This window comes from Euprymna scolopes, chromosome 44 (genome assembly GCF_053919585.1).
Source record: "Euprymna scolopes isolate OS-2025 chromosome 44, ASM5391958v1, whole genome shotgun sequence".
Lineage (NCBI taxonomy): Eukaryota > Metazoa > Mollusca > Cephalopoda > Sepiida > Sepiolidae > Euprymna > Euprymna scolopes.
Window position 1 is genome coordinate 423,734 of NC_136525.1, and position 21,548 is coordinate 445,281.

Genomic DNA, 21,548 nt, shown 5'->3' on the forward strand with positions numbered 1-21,548 from the left:
TTCCTGAGGGAGTGGCACTCGTCTGACAAGACGTTGCCATCATATATATATATATATATATATATATATATATATATATATATATAGTTCCAGGTTAATATTTTCCAAAGGTAAAGCAACTAATGTAGTTTTAACGAGATTAATATAAGAGTGCTCAATGCTGCAGTAGGGCAAGATATACTTCTTATTTGTTTTACATAAGTATTAATATGTCGCTACACATTCATGAGCATGTTTCTGTAAGCCAGTTACAAGTAACTAGAGACCTCTTCAGGCGATATTGCTTTTACAAAAGTTTAGTCTGTAATTACGGACTAAATTTTTGTATAAGCAATATCGACTTAATTTGCCGTGCATCACGTTCATCGGAGGAATGAACAAAAAAAATTGTTGTTTTACTTACGAGTCGTTCTCCGTATACAACACTTCCCAGTTGCCGCACATCGGATGACGCAGCCAGTATACCCGGTCGGCGTTCAGTTCGGCGAACATAAAACGGGTATCATGACACTGATTGACTTCGCCGTTTCGAATGGCGATCACAGGTGAAGGGCCGCAGCAGTAGACCCCTAAAATTTTAAAATACACAACATTTTAGTTTGTGGGCGACTAAATTATGCCTACCAACCCCTTTCGTGTTTCGAGCTCTCTGGTAAGTGAAACCGCTAACTGCCACCAGTGTAAAGTACATTGTTCTTCATCTAGAGCGTCAATTGGAGTCAATGTCTACAATAAGATTTCGAATGGCAACCAAATACTTTGGAGTGCTTACTGTCATCTAAGAGGTCGAGTTTCGATCCCAGCTTAGGAATTTTCTAGTCTAGTTACAATAAAACTAAGTAAGACGAATAAACAGTCTGTCTGTGAATGCTCATGGATATATAGTGACATATAAATGCTTATGTAAAACAAAGAATATATATATATATATATATATATATATATATATATATATATATAATTTGAGGTTGCTATTATTCAAAACTAGGGTAACCAGTGAAGTATAACGAGGTTAATACAAGAGTGCTCAATACGGAAGTAGAGCAAGTTACATTTTCAATGTGTCTTTATATAAGCAGTAATTTGTTGCTAGACAGTCATGGGCATATTTCGGTCTTCTAGTATTCAGTAACTAGAGACCTCTTCAGGCAACAACGCTTATTTTCAAAAGCGGAATTATTAATGAAGAACGAACATCAACTTGTGTAGCCGGGTGATGGGGATGAATTCAGCTGTTCGGAGAACAGGGTTGATTAGACGCGGATTTGTTAGTTTATTTATTTTTCTATTTGTTTGTTTACTTATTTACCCGTGTATTTATTCATTCATTCGGTTATTTTTTTAGACTTCTTTCTCTCTTCTGTCTTTTTTGTTTACAACAGCCCGGGTTTTTATATCAATCTAGGCTCAAAACAGAACGGTTCATCTTATTATTTTAGACACGGAACTTTTTTTTATAAGCTAGAAATTAATTTTACAACTGCTTTTTTCTTTTTGACCGAAAGAATGCGTTGTGCCTGCATGCGCACCGACGTTCTTAAACATTTTGTTAACATCTGGTTGGGAGTGTACTTTTAAATACTAGTCCCTACAACTCTTAGTAAGTAAAATAATAATAATATGATACATACCATCGCTGGCCTCCTGTGGGGTGGGGTCTAAAGCTTGCCAGCCTCCGTAGCCGACGGGCAAATCAGGCCGGCTCATCCATACTTCATTCCAGACGTGATAGTTCCTAAAAAGACAAATACGAGGGTTAGTAATTGCATCGCGTTTTTATGTCATAGGTATTTGGTATAGGGCTTTGATTTCAATTGTATCCTCGGAAAAACTTTTCAGTAATAATAAGCCTTTGTTTCACCTAATGGCATAACGTAATATAATGTGACTAGGCCACTGACACCGGTGCTAATGACCAGGTCGTGGTGTGTGCGTGATGACACAGTGGGATCAGAGGAATGTAAAAGAAAAAAGAGGAAAAGTACGTAACTATGAGAGAGAGAGACATTTTAGCACGTGTCTACATAGCAGCATATTTAAACCACGTGACGACACGACAGGAAATTTTAAACAAAATGTAAATCTCATTCATCCTACGAACTTTTAAAAAAAAATTCGGACGACCGTGTACAGTAGAACTAATTAGATGCATGACAGCTGGTTATAGCTGCAAACTAAGAAACTGTTTATTGACCCGAGGACGAATCAAGAATGCGACCATATTGGCGCTGGCTTGGAAGATATGTGTCACGCGGCTTGGTGTGTAAACGACCGGTAATAAATGCCTTTTTCAACTGAAAAAAAAACTTGTGTCGAATTTTTTTCTTTTGTTTTCTTTGTTTTTTTTTTTTAGAAACTTTCAGACACAATGTCGGCATAACTCCGTCCACACAGGATAGAAATCCACATAAAATATTCGCAACAAAAACTCGTCTACCTACAACCACTATCAATAGGTTCCGTTTCTCTCTCTAATTTAAACTAAAGTAAACTTCTAGGAACACGGTTTCTATCCTAGAGCTGGCCTGTGTGGAATAGAATACTGCAAGGCTGCATCCGATCTGACTAAAATATAGTTTATGTTCAAGTCCAATATAAATAAATTCTTGAGCCACTTTTTAATGATAATATTCTGGTAATTGATGTTTTCTGTTGTGTTACAGCGTTAGGTTAATATATTTCTTTTGATTTGGCAAAAGTCTCGGAAAACTTCAATAGATTTTGTGATTGTCATTCCTTGATTCGAGTGGAACTCTTCGAAAAAGCAAACAAAAAATATCCTGAAAACCTAAAATGCATAAAGTCAGGAAAAAAAAAAGAAAAAACACTGAAAGCAATACTGTAAAGGCGTTAAACAACTCTTAACGTAAATACTTCCAACCGACGCAACTAGAAACAAAATCGCGCCCCTTCTCTGGGAGAGCACCTTACTTGCCAGATTTTATACTCTAATAGCTTTTTTTCATCTTCAACGTGAATTTCAGATCTACTGCGGTCATTCACACATTATTACAGTGGTTCTCAAGTATTTTTTTTAGTGAACTGTTTCCTTATGATTTTTTATTCCTGCATTTTCACCCAAACAAGGTACAGCGCCACTTTGATGTATGGGGGCTACTATTTGGGACATAATTTACAGGGACACTATTCAGGGAGTTGAGCAGCAAGATGTCTGTTTACATTACACTTGAACTTCTGCATGTCAGTACAGTTTGCGAAGCAGGAACCCGGAATTCCAAAGTCTAGCAGTTCAAAGGAAGAAACTATTAGATTACGCTTTCTTACATCTAGGGATTTCTACCGTGTGGGGTAGGATTTTGCTGCTTGACTGGTTTGTCGGGGGTATTTACGTCGATGCGGTACAAGGCTTTGTAGTTCATCGGAGCACCTGTCATTAAATTACTTAATGCAGGCAAAGGAATACAACCTTTCGTCGAATGACCAGAAATTGAAGTCTCTCTGACAATGCGGAGCTATTAGGTTGACCACTCCTTTTTGAACCTTGTCCAAGTATGAGAGATTAGTAGGAGATGCACCAGCCCAAACGTGGCAACAATACTCCACACATGGGCGAATGATGACCTTATAGAGGTACAGGATACTCTCAGGCGTAAGTAATTTTCTAGCACGGTAGAGAGACCCGCCTTCTTTGCAGCATCCTTCGCAATACCTTCGATGTATCTGTTCCAACTCATGTTCCCTATGAATGTAAAGTCGATGAGTTTTAACGAAGTACTTTCAGGTATTATATTATTAGCCATAGCTATTGGTGGTTGAGAAAATTTCTTGTAATTATTAAAGGAAAGAAACTTAGTCTTGGCAGTATTGAATGCGACCATCCATTTTTGTCCCAATTCCACTACAAACTGGAGGTCTACCTCTAGGGTTTCTGCTATTGCCGTGTCTGTTATGGAGCGTGGTGTTGTGGGAATGATATCTCCTACCCCGTCTCCAAAAAATATCCTACTGAAAATGTATATTCATACTAATGCTGTATACTGACGGAGTATATATTATGTATATAGTTTGTCTTGTATATATATATATATATATATATATATATATATATATATATATATATATATATATATATATGTACATGTCTAAATTCGTGTATCGTCTAGTGGTATAAAGTGTTCTTCTGATGAATGTGTGTATACAGAATGCACGTACTTTTGTATATACGTGCCCCAGTGAAGTACATGACGTGTGTGTATACGTGTGTTCGTCTAATCCTATTTTTCTGTTGTTCATTGAATTGATGCGTGTATAATACGACAGTGTTGATACATTAACAGATACAGTTTAACAACTGACATCTAACATTTACAACAGAAAGAGACAAATAACAGTTCTCTGTGGTTTTAACATCGGGTCAATCGGAGAAATATTCCCAGTCGTCTTTGGTCTTGTTTGACAAAAAGCTGCAAATAAAATTCAGCTCAATGAATCAACAAATCTCGTTGTCTTTTCAGCAACATTTTTTATGGATGTTTCCCCATTGGAAATTTGCAACGCTGGTCTTAGACTATCGCTAATTCTGATCCCTTCTACTTGAAGCCATTCCGATCTGAAGACCGTCTCTATCCTTCTGCCTTACGACTTGGTCTACTCTCTCTATCTCTCTCTCTCTCTCTCTCTCTCTCTCTCACTCTCAATTCTTAACTACAAAATGATACGTGACTTTCAAGCTCTACCCTGAAGTTTACGTCACTGTAAGTGACCTCTACGAAAGAGTACGTCAGACTGTAAAGGTCGAACCTATTTTTAAATTATTGTTCTAACATTCTTTCCTATTAAAACATCTTAACATAAATAATTTTATATGTAAATATTTATTTTGCTATGATAACATTCTTTCTGACATATTATTTTTATAAATTTGATTACAATCATCACAATCGTCGACTAGCACACCTTCGGCGTTGCTTGCCAATATCTAATACTAACAACAATGACTAATGCAAACATACTACCATTTAATATTAATGATTGGGGAGAAAGTCCAACATGACCTCTCAGTAGGGATGGGCGATGCACACTAATCGTATTAACTCCATATCAATAATTAATTTTACGTGCTATTCATAAACCTAGTTATTACTATTTTTATATCAGGTCAGTATTTATTATGACCAAGAGCCACTCGAGGATAAAGTTTAATGAGAAATAAATAATTAAATAGATGAGGAACAGTGTAGGAGTACTAACGTTGATCGATGATATGAATTGCGTTTGATTACAATTGGGTCACTACTTAGCATGGCCAAAAGCCACTCGGGGATAAGGGTTAATGAGACAGGAATGATTGTAAGCCAAAAGATGGAGAACACTATACGTTTGATTACATTCAGGGCAGTCCATGACAAGAATTTGTTGACACTGAATTTTAAGTTGTAATCAGCAAAGAAGCAGTTCTTCAGTAATGTGTTCTATCGGTAGTAAGACATTGCAAAGAAGCTTTGTCGATGGAAATTCTGCATGATGCTGATCATATTTTCTGGTAGCAAAAAATGAGTTCTTACTGTGATGGTCTTAAAGGAGGAACCAAAGATTGGTGTTTTCTGGGGCCCTTTCTTAATGTATTGGAATTACATTCCCCCTTTTAAAAATGTTGGATTCAAAAGTTGATTTAATGTATTAATAATGACATCAGAGCATGTACGAGAGGCGTTCTAAAAGTAATGCTTCCTATTTTTATTCCGCCCGAATGTATCAGAGAGGAATTACATATTGCATTGTTCCGATGACTGAACGTGATGACCTGAACGTTTTGTATCTCTTTTTCAGATATTGACGAAGTGAGGCTCTAAGAAAGAAACCCCTGTTTTAGACGTGCGTCAGAAGAAAAAATGCGTCACTGAATTCCCGGTAAGAGTGCATTGAGAATGGTGGTAACTACGTAGAAAAATACATTCTGATGCACAAAATGTCACTCGTTTTAATGGTACCACTCCCGTCTTTGTAGTTTTTCAAGTTTTTGAGTTAAAAAATAGGAGGATTTACATTTGGAACGACCCTCGTAACACCATCGCTTGTGGAAAGCAAATCCAAAATAACCTTTCAGTAGCGATAGGCGAGGGGCAGTGTTTTTGTTTGCCCTGGTTCCAGTTTTTATCTGCTAATCTCCTTCCCTTGAAACCGTGAAATTCCCTCCCGGGGAGAATTTCCTCCTTGTTAAAAACCACTTCAGCCTTTTGACTAGGAATACTGTTTTTCATCTTTTGAGTCGTTACCTCTTGGAGGGAGGATCTTTTAAGAATGGAGGAGTTAAAATTGTTGTTATAATCTTGTGTGCTCTCTTGGGGGAGAGGTCCGCTATATTAAAAACAGACCTGTAGATGTAAGGAAGGAAGTAAATAAGAATTATAAGATAATAGCAGGCCGTCCGATGTTGCCTGTAAAATACACATAAGTAGTATATTTTGATTAATGCAGATTTCTTATTTATTACAAACAGAAATACCATAGGTATTAAACATAACGTTAAATTTCTTTTTAAAAAAATGAAGATAGAACGCACAGAAACTGACACATGTGCATGTGTGCATTATGTTTTTTTAAACAGTTTACTTCTAGTAAAAAAATAAAATACTTGAACTATGATCGAAACCAAAACCTAAAGACAGTGGGTTACGTATGATAACCATTAGGCCAGCTTGCCACGTTTTTTAAAATGTGTTTACAAATCTTCATATTTTTATCATAAAGAATCTGTCATGTTAACCATTCACACATGCACATTCTTGAAACAATTGACAAACAGATATAAATAAGATGACACCACCACGTATCATTTTTTTCAATTTTGACCCTTTTAGCAGCTCTTTTTTCCGGATGAAAACTGATTAAAGTTTTCCACACTTTTGAATACCCTATACAATCAAATTTCAAGTTTGTAGATAAAAAATTCTTTGGATATATAGGTTGAGAAATGTCTTTACATACACACGTGCTCACCTTTATAGATCTATAGATTACACAAAGAAACCCTTCTCCCTGCTTGAGAACCACTGTTCTATTGTGAAAGGTATCAACTTGCACCCAAATTTGCGTCAGTTTCAGTATAATAAAAACTCCAAAAGAAATATCAGGAAATGGCTAAACATTATTTTTTTCCCATACCTACCATGTAGTGTCTTCCTTCCTTTCGATAATGTTACCGTCTTCATCCTCTTCAACGTAAATGTCGTTCGTAACATTTTCATCACTGTCATGGGCCGAAACGAAATTAGTTACCGGGCGACACGGTAGGCCGAGAGCTCTGCACACTGAAGGAAAAAATCAAACAAAAATCAAACAAAAATGATAGAAAAAGTGTAATTTTTTTGTAAAATACTCGTGCATTTATCTTTAATTCAGAAGCTTATTATTATACCTCTTAAAGATGCCAACCGTAAAAATATTTAATAATTATTTTAATGACAAATATTATCCACATCCGTATATGGTCCATCCATACAGAATCAAGAAATAACTGTCGCACGATTCGAACATCAGCATAACTTTTAATTAAAATCCGAAAATCTTAATCGCCTTAACACACGTGTGTGCCTGTGTCTATGTGTGTGTATAAAGTTCGTGATGTTCATATATATGTATGTACAGGATTCAGTCGGTAATGTGGCGTTACGCTCGAACCGTGTTCGTTACAATTTAAACCTCTCTCAGACTCCCACGCCGGAATAACCAAACAAAAATAAATCCAACTCGGTTTTTCTTTCTGTTTTAGCAGAATGCATTTATTACCATCACTTTCAAAACAGCGTCTGCTTCTTGTTTTTTCTAGCCGTTAATTTCGTCTACGATGAGATTAACAAAACCCCGAAGTTTAAAAGTCTCTCGCTGCCACTGCGCCCATCTCACTCGGTGAGTTTTTCTTTCTCCCCCGCCCCGACCAACACATCGACCACAGTCAGCTATTCTCGTACTGTACACGTCCACCTTTTTCAACGTGCATTTTGCTTCTCCCGAGCATGTGGTGTCCTTTTTTTTCTTGTAACGCAAGCCCGCGTACATTTCTTAATTTACATATGTGCATTACTGCTAAAGCTGCTAATATCTTCGCAAGCCAGCTATCCCACAGCTGCTGCTGATATTTTACCACGCGCTCATACATACTTTATTACAACTTTTGTACTAATTAACCGATTATTATAAATTTTAGAGCTGGGTGTGAAGAGCTAAATTATTGACTATACTCAGTTAAATTTAGTTCTTTTGCAAAGAGGCAAAAAAAAAAGTTACATCACTTTGTAAAAATTCAGATATTTCTGCTAAATATGTTTCAATTTTACATGAAAAACTCCTACCAGTATTATCAAGTGGTAAAATGAACCAAGTTAACTCCCTACTTATGGAAGTCGGGACTCCTTGTCACTCTGCTAGCGTGACACAAAATTGGTTGAGCTAAAATACGGTTAATAAACTTCCATGGCCAAGTCAGTCTCCGGATATGAACTTAATTGAAAACCTTTGGGACATATTAGACAGGAACCTTCACAAAAAGAAAAGGAAACCATCTCCTAAGCCTGAATTTTTAGCATAATTTCGTCAAACATGACAAGAAATTCTTCAGATGATATTCGTTAACTGATGAATGACATGCCTAGAAGGGTACTAGTATTAAATAACAGCAAAGGGAATGTCAACCTAGTATTAGTTATTACATTTGGGACCCTTTTTTTTATTTTGTTCTATAAAGTATATATTTGTTGAAATAAATATTTCTATGGGGGTCTATTCTTTTCTGTCATGTCTGTGTATAGTACTAATTTCAAAAGTTAAATTTAATTTTTTTTTTTTAAATAACTTGAGTGTCTTCAGCTAGAATCGAAATCAAAATATTTAAGTTAACGTTCTAGTCGCGCTCACTACCGATGTAGATAATAATGGTTTAAAATTAAACCACTTTAAGCTATGAATGAATTTGCGGATGCGTAAAAGTAATAGAATATGATAGCAAGTTGAAATGAAGATTTAGAATTTCAACTTGCCGACATATTTCTGTATGCGTTATTCACCCATCCAACTAAAGATTTTACTCGTTTAGTTTATCATTACTATTTACTGGTAATTTCAATGTTATGTGGCTTGTAGTTTAAGAGTTTATCAGTTAAATTTTTAACACACACATACATACATACATCTACCGTTTTATTTATATAGCTATACTTGTTATTAAAATATATTCGACGTCTTATTTACAGCTACACCGCAAGTCTGTTTCCGTTACAACATAACGTTTCTTTTTCTTTTTGTGGACGCTAAAATATTTTTAAAATGCATATATACATTGATAGGTTATTTAGAAAAAAAGAGTGGCGATTCAGAACAAACCTCCTCCTTCTCCAACTCTTCCTCCTCCTCCTCCTCCTCCTCCTCCTCCTCTACCTACCATCACCAAAATGCCGTCCTATAAAGAATGGACGTGTTGTTTTTATATTGATTTAATAAACCTTGTTGCTGAACATTAGCCAACTTACCTGTAGTCATGACACCGGCAAAGACGTAGTCTTGTCCATATCTCACGGATTCGCCGGATTCGCGGAAGAGGTGCAAGATGTTTACACTACCCGACCAGGCGGACGGGCTCCTTCCCCGGTTAGGTTCCTCGGCAAAATCCATCATTACAACGCCATTATTTTCAGGCGAGTTGATCTGAAACAAGTTTGAGATTCTTTTTAAAGTTTAAAGGATAATGATGCTAAGGTTTTAAGACTTTTTCACTACAACGATCTTATAAAGTTTAAACGTTAAACTATGATTGAGAATGTTTGCATTTCATACACTTACCTTAATTATTATCCATAGTGCTTGAAAAACACTTTCACCGAAAAAGGTGGCGGCATACTGAATGTAAGCTATGGACAGTAGCAATCTGGAGGTATCTGGCATCTACCCAGATACTGAACTAATACGTACAAGGCGTATTTGAATCAATTCCCACTTTATTTATCTCGTTATATTTACGACTGAACGAATTAGTTCAACCAGGTTACAAAGGGTTAATATTTTTATACCTACAGACACTAATGTTTCCTGCTAACGCAAGCATCAATGCTGCTGATCGTTGGACACGAACTCAGTCAACAAAACCAACTGGCTTTGCACGCTGACATTCTTACACTCAGCTGTCAAGAATTAACATTTAAATGGAAGTGAATGTAAGTTGGACGTCCATCACCGGATGCTGCTGTAGTCATGCGTTTCCATCTGACAGATAACGCGGTGACATTTTTATTTGCATGTCTCAATGGCCGCCTTCATCTGACAGATGACACGCTGACTAATGTCATCTTGCCTTCTGTTGAAACTTCATCTATTGTAAACATTTTTCATCTGGTAATGGTAACCATAAACAATTCGAAATGACCATAATTTAAAAAAATCTTACATATATACACATACATATCGTTGAAAAGCAGTTTAACGACCTTCTTTTTGATTGTTTCCAATTTACGTATTAATCTTTTTGTAGTATTATCGAATGTTTGTGTGTAGGATTCATATGTTACGTGTTGTTGCATTGTTTCCGCTACGCTTTCTACTGAAACCTCAGTCGTCTTCAGGCGGTTGTTTATCTGCTGGGTTTAAAAACGTGTGGCTAATTATAGAGAAGCACTTTGGGTAGACGTGGTTACGTGTTGAAGGCCTATCTAATTGGATGTATGTACAATATTTAAACAGGTGTATTAACCCTTTAAACACAGCAGAAAAAACACCGCCTTAAGACGATTACAGACTAAGCTTTTGTATAAGCAATACCGCCTGAAGAGGTCTATATTTACTAGTAACTGGCTGACCGAAACATGATCGTGAATGTATAGCAACATATTGATGCTTATGTAAAACAAATAAAAAGTGTATAAGTACAGCATAATTAGGTTAACAACGGTTTTTGTCAGATCATCGAAGTTAAGCAACATTGAACATGATCAGTAACCAATGGGGGAATAGGTAATCCATTTCGGAATTCCAGGTGTTGTATGTAGGAGAACGTCGACACCTCCCTAAAACCTAACGTCGTCATCTCTCCTAACGGGGATACACATACGACTGGGCACCGCTTGCGAATTTCATACTCTCGTGGAACTTCTTTCTTTGAATGAAGCCGGTTAAACCGGCATAGGGTTAGTGCTTTTTCCATTTTTTCCTTTACTGTGCTAAAAAAAAAAATTACTCACACTAGAAAGCATCCTATATCTTTAAAAAGACACAATTCGTCTATGCATGAAGCGTTGTTGCCACATTTAGTGCATCTACCATTAGTCTTTCACTCTTAGAGTCTATAAAAAAATCTCCAATCTCATATGTTCCACGCTATCGATTAAGCTTCAACCTCTGTCCCATCGCCGCAATTTTGCATCCCTGAGCCTGTTTTACAAGTACTTTAATGAAATGTGCTCTGATGAACCTATAGCAATTGTGCCCCTTCAACACCATACTCCCGTCTCATATCACATCTACTTAAACAGAGAAGAACATCAATTCTAATAGGTTCCAAACCATCGATCAAGCTTCAACTTCTGTCCCATCGCCTTAATGTTGCATCCCTCTGCCTGTTTTAGAAATATTTTTATAGAATGTGTTTTGATCAACTCACATCACTTGTGTCCTTCGACGTATATACTCTCGAGAAACTCGAAAAGCAGCAAAACCCCACCCCTTGTACTGTCGATGTTCGTAAATATCGCGAAGATTACTACTCCAATAATTACTTTCCTTGGACTGCTAGACTTTGTAATTCCCTCCCTGTGTCCTGTTTCCTTAACTGTACTAACCTGCAGAAGTTTAAATGTAATATTTATAAACATCTCGCTGTTCAACTCCCCACAGTCCTCTGTTAGACACGATCCCAAATAGTATGCCTTGTTTGGGATGAAAAAAAGAAAAGAAAAACTCTCCAGCAACGACAGATTTAAGTGTAATCTGCAATACAAATTTAATTGTCAAAGTTCGAAAGTTCAAAATAATCGCCAACAGATACCTACCATCTGGGAAATAGCACGAGTCACCCGAACGGGGTCACTCATCTGGTGACTTATTTCCGAAAATCCTTGGCGCAAGATCAGCATACAAATGTCCAGAATTCCCTCTTCAAACTGAAAAAGTAAACAAGTGGATGAACGGCATATCATTCGATAAAATCCTTAGTCTTTTGGCTAGGAGAAAGAAAGAAAACAAAAACATAAATGTCCCTTTCATAAGCAATAACTTACGACGTGTCAACAAAACGAGCTTTCCATTGCGAAGTAAAAAATAGAAAAAACAGAGAAACATCACTACCTGCTGAGCAATATCTATCACTGTGTCAGCGAATATTAAAAAAGAAAAGAGAAAAACTGAGAGAACTCACTATCTATCGAGTAATAACTTACGACGTGTCAACGAAGCAAGATTGTATTGGATTTTACAAGAGAAGATAAAAAATAGTGAGACGTCACTATCCATTGAGCAATAATATACGAGGTGTCAACGAAACAAGGCTTCAGCTGTTTATTACAAGAGAAAAGAGAAATAGTGAAACATCCCTATTCACTGAACCATAACTTACAGCGTGTCAACGAGACAACGCTTCAGCTGTGTATTACAAGAGAAGAGAGAAAAAACAGAGACATCACTATCCATTGAGCAATAACTTACAACGTGTCAATGAAACAAGGCTCCAGCTGTGTACTACAAGAGAAGAGAAATAGTGAGACATCCCTATTCACTGAACCATAACTTACGGCGTGTCAACGAGACGACACTTCATCTGTGTACTACAAGAGAAGAGAGAAAAAATGGAGACATCACTATCCACTGGGCAATAACTTACGACGTGTCAACATTGTAGAATAAGATGAAAAAAATCATATTTCAACATTGCAATCAACTTCATTGATCATCATCGTTTATGTGGAAGTAAAAAAGGAATGAAAAAAGGGAAGAGTGTTTATAATGGGATAGATCCATGACTATGGACGAAGATAAAACGTTAGAAACTCCACGTGGTGTTAAATGGATGTTCCGTTAATTCGTAGGAGAAAAGTGTTCATTGCTGAATAAAAGGATGAATGCCTTGTTTGTAAGAAAAGAAATTAATTTACGACATGTTAACGAAATGAAACTTGAATTATGTATAAATAGAACCCGTAAAAATATATTTTCATATGGTTCGGAATGAAGCAGAGCCACTGACAGAGCAAACGACAAAGCGGTTGCGCGACATCACAACGGGATCGGAGTAAGGTGAAGAAAAAAGGTTAAGGACAAAATGCACATTTCGGAGAGAAAGACTTTTAAGCACGTGGCGGCACAACAGGAACTTTTAAACAAAATGCAGGAGCCATTTTCGGACGACTTTAAAAGTGGAACGAATTACAGACATAGCAGCTGATTATAGCTGCAGATTAAGAAACTGTTAATTGATCCCGAGGGGAAAAGTCGACTAAAGTGTAACGAACATGCTACAGGAATAAAGGCAATTTGGATCAGCTTAGTGCCTGCTGAATATTTATAAATGTGTTCTATCGTCTAATATTAAAGTCTTGTTTGAATCTACTCTATAGCAATTTCGAACAAAGTCCTCTACTTTGAGAAGATTCTAATATGGAAGGCAGCAAAGAATTTCACTCTTTATCTATCAAGTCTCCTCCCGCCACACATGTCACCGTGTTACTTTCCAAACATCTTTTATTGTGTATTATAATCGTCTGACATTAAAGTCTGGTCTTAATCGACCCAACTGCAACTTGGAATATATATATATATAAAAATTAATGACTTACCTGTCCGTAATTCCATGGTTTAGCCAGAATCTGGGAAGTTCCACTTCCCTGGTAGATGTAGCCGCTATCGTTCAAGATGTATTCTTTTAACAGCACTTTATCTTCCATAAACACCTGGTCATCTACACGTATAAACGGGATACGACAATTAATATTAACTGTAGTAATATATTGTCGCAAATATGGGAAATTATGCCTAACAACGGTATTTTCTACATCCGGGTAGATTAGGCATAAAAGTGGACTATATATAATTAATACTTTGTATAGCTATTACTGCTTTACTGTTTGTTATTAATATTTAGTATTACTATATGTATATTGTATTACAATACATTATTATATTACTATATGTAATAATACGTTCAATTCTGCTACACATATTACTATATTACTATATGCATTTAAGACTTTGCATTATTATATGTATTACTGTATTATATGTATTACTGCATTACTGTACGTATTACTTATTAATTTATATATAATACTTTATAGTACTATACGTATTATTGTATTACCATATGTAATTAATAATTGTATTACTATATGCATTGTTGTGCTGGTATCTGTATTACTGTAGTAATATATGTAATTAATATTACAGCATTACTATATGTATTTAATTCTTTCTATTACTTTATATATTTTTGTATTGCTTAATTTAATTAATACTTTTCATTACTTTATGTATTATTGTATTGCTATATATAATTAATACTTTTTCTGTATGTAAGAAATACAGGGTGAACTGATAAAATTTTGCCCTGGAAAAGACGACATTATTCCATTTCCGTTTGATGAAAACCGGTTTACTTTTTTTGTTGCAAACCATCTGCTAGTTGGCCAGTTTTGCACAACTCCCAAGAGCAATGTGAGCCCTCTACCATGTCTGAAAGTGACACAATGTTCAACGAGCGAGATCGAAGATGCGCTACTATACAACATGCTTTCTACCGATTTAAGTTATGACAACAGGACCATTGCCAGCACCCTCAATATGCATCGCTGGATTGCTAAGAACAACAGGGGCGTGCCACGGTTATGGTCTTTAGTGTGGTTTCATGTGAGGACAACATCATGCCACTTCACATCTTCGAAGTCGGCTTGAAAGTCAACACCAAAGTGTACCTGGATGTGCTGAAGAGTGTGGTGATCCCCTGGTGCAATCAGGAGGCCACTGGCAGACCCTGGGTGTGGCACCCACAAGTCCGAAAAGATCTTGGCTTTGCTTTAGAAAGAGTGCTACGACTTCGTATTCTTCTTTTATAATCCCCCTTCCTTTCTCCCCAACGTAAACTCGTTGGACTACTTCATATGGTTATACGTCGAGAACATCACCAACATGGCATCCCACAACACCAAAGCCAGCCTGATCGCCGTCATTCGCTGAGTATTCGCCGAGCTCCCGTTGGTGCTTGTGGAAAGGGCATGGTCCCAGTATCGAGGCGGTAATTGAGGCTAAAAGCGGTTACATTGATTAAATGTCGGCTCTACTGCATAATCAAGGTACCTAAATTGATTTTTTTATAAAAATTTAAAAATAACGCTGTAGTACTGTTTTCTTTAAAGTGACAACTTTATCGTCCCATCCTGTAGTTTGTATGACTATATGTATTACTGTAATGATATTCTGTTTTACTATATATTACTGAATTACTATACGTAATTAATACTTAGTATTACTATATATATTATTGTATTACTTTTTATAATACTTTGTATTACTAAATGTATTACTGTATTACTATATGCATTATTGTATTGCTAAATGCATTTAATACTTCGTGTTGCTATATATATATATATATATATTATTATTATTATTATTATTATTATTATTATTATTATTGCTATATTTGATACATACTTTGTATATATATATATATATATATATATATATATATATATATATATATATATATATATATAATCAATACTGGAAAGAACAGTTTAAAAAACATTATTAATAAATAGACTTATTATTTTAGTTTTAATGATCGTTATCAACGGGTCAAAATGTGAAAATATTTTCCTCTATGTCAAAGTGGTGATTTTTTGTTTTTAAGTGAGAAAGAAATCCATTTACTTTTGCACCACGGATTGAAGAGGATGAAAATGGGTCCTTTGTGGGCGTACACGTGGTTCTTCTTTTTCCCCGTGTAGTTCGTCTCCAACAGGAAGTCGTATTCGCCGATTATGCAGTCGCAGCCAGTGTGGATGTACAGAATAACGGTGTTGCCTTTCTTGGACATCAACTTGGCTCCCCATTCTTCTGGATACCATCTATCCGTCAGGCCGAAGCAAACATCCGATTTCTTGGAAGGCAACGGGTCCTCGCCTGAACAATGAAAAAATATCCCGTTACTCAACTACGGATAACATTTTTTTTATATATATGAAATTTTAAAAAAATACAACCGATGCCAACGATGAAAACAGCTGAAGTGTTAAGTAAAATCTTCGAATTTAATTAATTGAAACTGAACGAAATTTCACAAACTGCCTTTTCCCCCGCCCCAAAAAACAGTGTGATAAGACCAGCTTGGACTTATAGCATAGAAAATAGAAGTGAAGAGTCGAGAAGGATGGAAAGATTGAGGATGGAGAGCATTAACCAAATCTTACTTTCAGCAGCCGTGTAACTTTCGCTTCTCTTATTTTGTTCTATAAGCCTCACATTCCATAAGTGATGTTTCTGACAAAGAAGGAAAAATTGCTGTTTTCTGGTTCAGAATTTATTCCACCTAATAGTTATCATTGGCAATTTTTTTACCTTGGGGTGCTATTTTTCTAACTTTATCAAGTGGCTTCATGCCTCCTCCGGGGCGATTCCCACGCTTTTTAGAAGAGTTGGGAGAGTACTAAGATCATTTTTACTCCTCTTCACCCCCCCCACTTACAAAAAGGTCCATTGCCACTTGAACACAATGAGTTACTATTAGAGACTATGTCTACAGGGATACTGTGTAGGAAGTTGAGCAGCAAGATGTCTGTCGCATTACATTTAAATTTCTGTCTATTAGTACAGTCAGAGAAGCAGGATACAGGAAGGGAATTCCAAAATCTAATAGTTCGATATGTCTACTAACTGGCCGCTCACCATCGTCCGGTCATAAAATACATATAAATATTATATTTTAATCCATGCTGGTTTATCATTTATTATTATAGAGCCGATTCTCTACTGATAATCATCCAATATATAGTAACGATTTCAAAAGTTATATAAAAATTATTACTTATGTACCATCCGCTAGAACCGAAGACAGAATATTTAGCGCCCTACTCGGCTTTATTTTTATCCCTCCAGTGTCATTATCGTTTGAGAAAGTGTACTACAGGTCCAAATACCCTACATATCAAATTTCTACACTGTAGACCAAATATTCTGAGAGGGGTTTGGTAGAGATTTGTCGCATACACACCGGCAAGATCACTCATTATATATATATATATATATATATATATATATATATATATATATATATATAGAGAGAGAGAGAGAGAGAGAGAGAGAGAGAGAGAAATATTCCCGTGCGTAAGAACGTTTCACCTTAAATTCTACACAATTATGTAGAATGTAGAAACTATGCATAAATAGAATTCAGTGTATAGTGAAATATAAGCAATCACCTAAGAAAACATAAAAATGAATAAGACATTAATCAACGCTCGTTTTTCAAAGGAATATGCAAATTAGTTAACACCCATGTAGTTGCTCCAGTATTAATGACTGAGTATATTAAAAAGTTTCTTTTAATCATTTTAAATAGAAAAGGTAGGTTCTAATATCAATGTCATATATATATATATATATATATATATATATATATATATATATATATATATATATACATATATATTACCCTACATAAACTAGTTTGTGACATGGTAAAAGGGTTGATATGGCGTAATTTGAAACCTAAGTAAAAAGAATGTTACTTACCAATAAGGAACTTGAATTTAAGGTCGTGTTTCGACTCATCAAATTCTTCATTAAAGGTAATTGTTATCATGAAGGGCTGACCACGTCGAATGACCAAGCTTCGGTTCTCTGCCAGATAAAACTGGTCTGTGTGGTGGTTCTTGCAGTTCTCCGGCACGTGTAAATTCACATCCTTGACCATGAGGGAACCCGAAGAATCATGTTCAGCGATCTCTGCGAGTAAAGAAATAAAAATAAAAAGACAATATTTTTTTTTATTTGTTTTTTTAGTGTGTATCGACCTTTCAACTATTATAAGGTCATTACAGGACAAATAGCTTTTTCCAGAATCCGACCGTTTTAATGTTTTATTTTATACAAGTTGATGATGATGATGATGATGATGATGATGATGATGATGATGATGATGATGATGATGATGATGATGTTGTTGTTGTTGTTGTTGTTGTTGTTGATGATGATTTTATTGTTGATGTTACTGTTAGTGATGGTGATTTTATTGTTCATGTTGTTGATGATGATGTTCTTGATGATAATGATGATGATAATGTTATTTTCATGCTGTTGTTGATGATGATGTAATTATTGATGATTCTCTTGATGATAATGATGATACTGTTATTGTTTATGTTGTTGTTGATGATCCTGTTATTAGTGATGATTCTCTTGATGATAATGATGATGATACTGCTATTTTTTATGTTGTTGTTGATGATGGTGTTATTAGTGATGATTCTCTTGATGATAATGATGATGATAATGTTATTGTTCATGTTGTTGTTGATGATAATTTTATTATTGATCTTGTTAATGATGACGATGATGATGATAATGATGGTAGTACTATTATTGATGATGATGATGATGATGATGATGATGATGATGATGATGATGATGATGATGATGATGATGATCTATTTCTCACCTGGAATATCCTTGCGCCTTGTCACCGGCCTGGGACGATACCTGAAGTGAAGCTCAGTTGAAGCCCGTCGCTGGTAACTCTGCTCACCCGGTCTACGATACATCGCGGAAGTTCCTGCATGCCGCAATATACGAGAGAAAACAGTTTATCGATAACAATGGATGTGAACCAAACGAAATCTCAGATAAAGTAGTGTGAGATAGATAGATAGATAGATAGATAGATAGATAGATAGATAGATAGATAGATAGAGAACATTTAAACACTAAGAAAGCTATATAAATAGACATAGAGCCGCAGAGGGAATCTAAATACCGAGAAAGCAAGCTACATATATATATATATATATATATATATATATATATATATACATATATATATATATACATATACATATATATATATATACATATATATATATATATATATATATATATATATATATATATATGTATATATATATATATATATATAATGACTCTTATCTTGAGTTGAGCAGATTGGGAAGTGATACACGATATAACATTGGCGTATTAGCGATGCTCTTTGTGTAAACAAATCGAGCTTAGGTATTCGGACGATGTCAAAACATCGTTAATTCACTGCCCGCACAGCAGCTGCTGATTGGCGTAATTGTTCAAAGCCTTGACTGTCGTACGAGCGGTCGGGTTTCGATCCTGGCTTAAGGTACTTGCCTGTCTAGCCACACTGGTGAGCTGTGATATAGCGAAACAGTACTGTATGTGGATGACTATATATATATATATATATATATAGAGAGAGAGAGAGAGAGAGAGAGAGAAAGTAAGAGAGAGAAAGGGAAATTGAGAGAGGATAGAGAAAGAGAGAGAAAGGGGGAGAGAATAAGATAGAGAGATAAAAATTGAGAAAAAGAGAAAATTTAAACAGTGAAAAATATTAATAGATAACTAGCTAATAGATAGAGAGATCTATCTAGCTAGCTAGCTAGCTAGATAGATAGATATATAGATAGATAGATAGATAGATAGATAGATTGGAATTAAAAGACTAGCGAAAATAAATAAATAGCAAAATCGATAAAAATTGTATAATTGAAAAAGATAGCTATGAGAGAGATGGGAATAAGAAAAAGATAGAGAGACGGCTAAGAAGAGAGAGAGGGTGATAGGAGTTTTCCTACAAAAATATTGAGAGAGCTGCAAGAAGTATCATAATTATAATTATAATAATTTATTATAATAACGTACTGAGTTGAAAGAAAACAAATGTTTTGTCTGTCGATGGAAGCACTGCAAGTCAGTTGGTCAATAATGTAGGAAGAAAACTTTGATAATCGCCAAGTGCGAAATGTTACCACGAACATCTCTGCTTGCATAGTTAAGAAGCTCAATATTATAAACTAGCAGGACCGGTGGAAATTCCACGTAACGACGAATATTTTGAGTAAATAAATATGTTTTCATAAAGATGATATTTTTCTGGATAGCGCAAAAAATCAGGGGGGGGGGTAAATAAAAAACCAATGACATGTATTAAGTATTAGATTATTAACATTTCTATAAAAATAATGCTCATTGTATTTTAAATATAGAACTGACCTAAATGAGATAAATTAATAAATATTAATAAATACTCAGAAAGTAATATTGTGCTACATAGTTCGATACAAATAATAAAATCACATTGTAAAAGACAATCTTTAATTTACTTATTCAGTCTAGCACCTCTTGGCAGATATTGTTCTTCTGTTTTGCCCTGTTCCTGTTGAATGTTCTCTTTCAGCAGGACATTGCATATAACGTTTCGCTGTCATCTTTCTTGATTGAAAAACCGTTGCACGTCGAAATTACTATGGCTTCTTTCTCACGCCAGTACAATAATGACCATATATTATTATTATGATGATATTCGAAAACGAGGCTTTATTAAAAGTATACCACTCTCATATTCTTGTCCAGGGTTGCCAGATTGGCCATCTTAAAATAAAATTTCGCGAATTTAGCGTGTTTTTAAAGTAGTTTGGCATTCAAAAATATTATTTGACTTTTTTCATGGCGTAACGCACGGACTAACTAAGGAATGGCCCAAATATGCTATTAGATAGAATAGGTAAGAAATCGTTAGTCTCTCTGTTTCCCTCTCTTTTTCTCCTGTGTAAGTCAGTTCTCTCCAAAAATAAACCTTAGAAACTCTCAATGAACGTTTCTTTATTTTTATCTGCGTGAAAATAAATGTTATTCATCCAGCTAAATTGATGAGACGAAGAGAGACGTTTGCGGGAGTCAAGAGTGTATAACAAAATCCAGTTAGGGTAAGAGTTAGGGGTTAGGGATTGGGATTAGAGTTAAGAGTTAGACTTAAGGGATAGTATTAGGGTTAGGATTAGGATTAGAGTTAGAGTAAAGGTTAGAGTTAGAGTTAAGATTAGGATTAGGGTTAGAGGTTAGGGTTAATAGTTAGAGTTAGAGTTAGGGTTAGGGTTAAGATTAGGGGCTAGGGTTAGGATTAGGGTTACGGTTAGTATTAGGATTAAGGTTAGGGTAAGAAATTGGCTTGCTTATACACATATGGTCTTTTATGCGTTTTCGGCTTAATTTATAGTCGCCATTTCGTTTAGTGGTTGCTATAGCTTCATTTTTATACATAATGTAATACAAGAAGACGTTCGCTGGGTTTTCTGCAAGGTTTTTACTTGGAGATAATTGACTTAGGAGAGAGACACTAATGTTATCCTCGCTAATTATTTGCTTCTAAACTTTCTGATTTATTGAAATGAGTGAAGCACTCGGACACAGACTTGGTGTAACATTCCACTCAGATTATTCTGCATCGCTGACGATATCTCATTGTCATGGCTTCTCCAAAGAGACTGATTTGAAAACATTTATTTCTCCTAGATGGTTTGCTACATTGTTCACTA

General features: G+C 35.5%; 1 protein-coding gene across 1 annotated transcript in view; it reads right to left on the reverse strand.

The window, feature by feature from the left end:
• LOC145268641 (protein-glutamine gamma-glutamyltransferase 4-like) overlaps positions 1-21,548 on the reverse strand; it is a 57,803-nt gene that overhangs the window by 17,229 nt on the left and 19,026 nt on the right. The window contains exons 2-10 of the mRNA XM_080124118.1: positions 18,647-18,760; positions 17,722-17,934; positions 15,862-16,113; positions 13,773-13,894; positions 11,994-12,104; positions 9,486-9,660; positions 7,130-7,271; positions 1,632-1,735; positions 404-569 (exon numbers count right to left, since the gene is read on the reverse strand). Of these exons, the coding sequence (XP_079980244.1) occupies positions 404-569; positions 1,632-1,735; positions 7,130-7,271; positions 9,486-9,660; positions 11,994-12,104; positions 13,773-13,894; positions 15,862-16,113; positions 17,722-17,934; positions 18,647-18,749 (1,388 nt within the window). The 5' untranslated portion in view covers positions 18,750-18,760. The remainder of the gene's footprint in view (positions 1-403; positions 570-1,631; positions 1,736-7,129; positions 7,272-9,485; positions 9,661-11,993; positions 12,105-13,772; positions 13,895-15,861; positions 16,114-17,721; positions 17,935-18,646; positions 18,761-21,548) is intronic.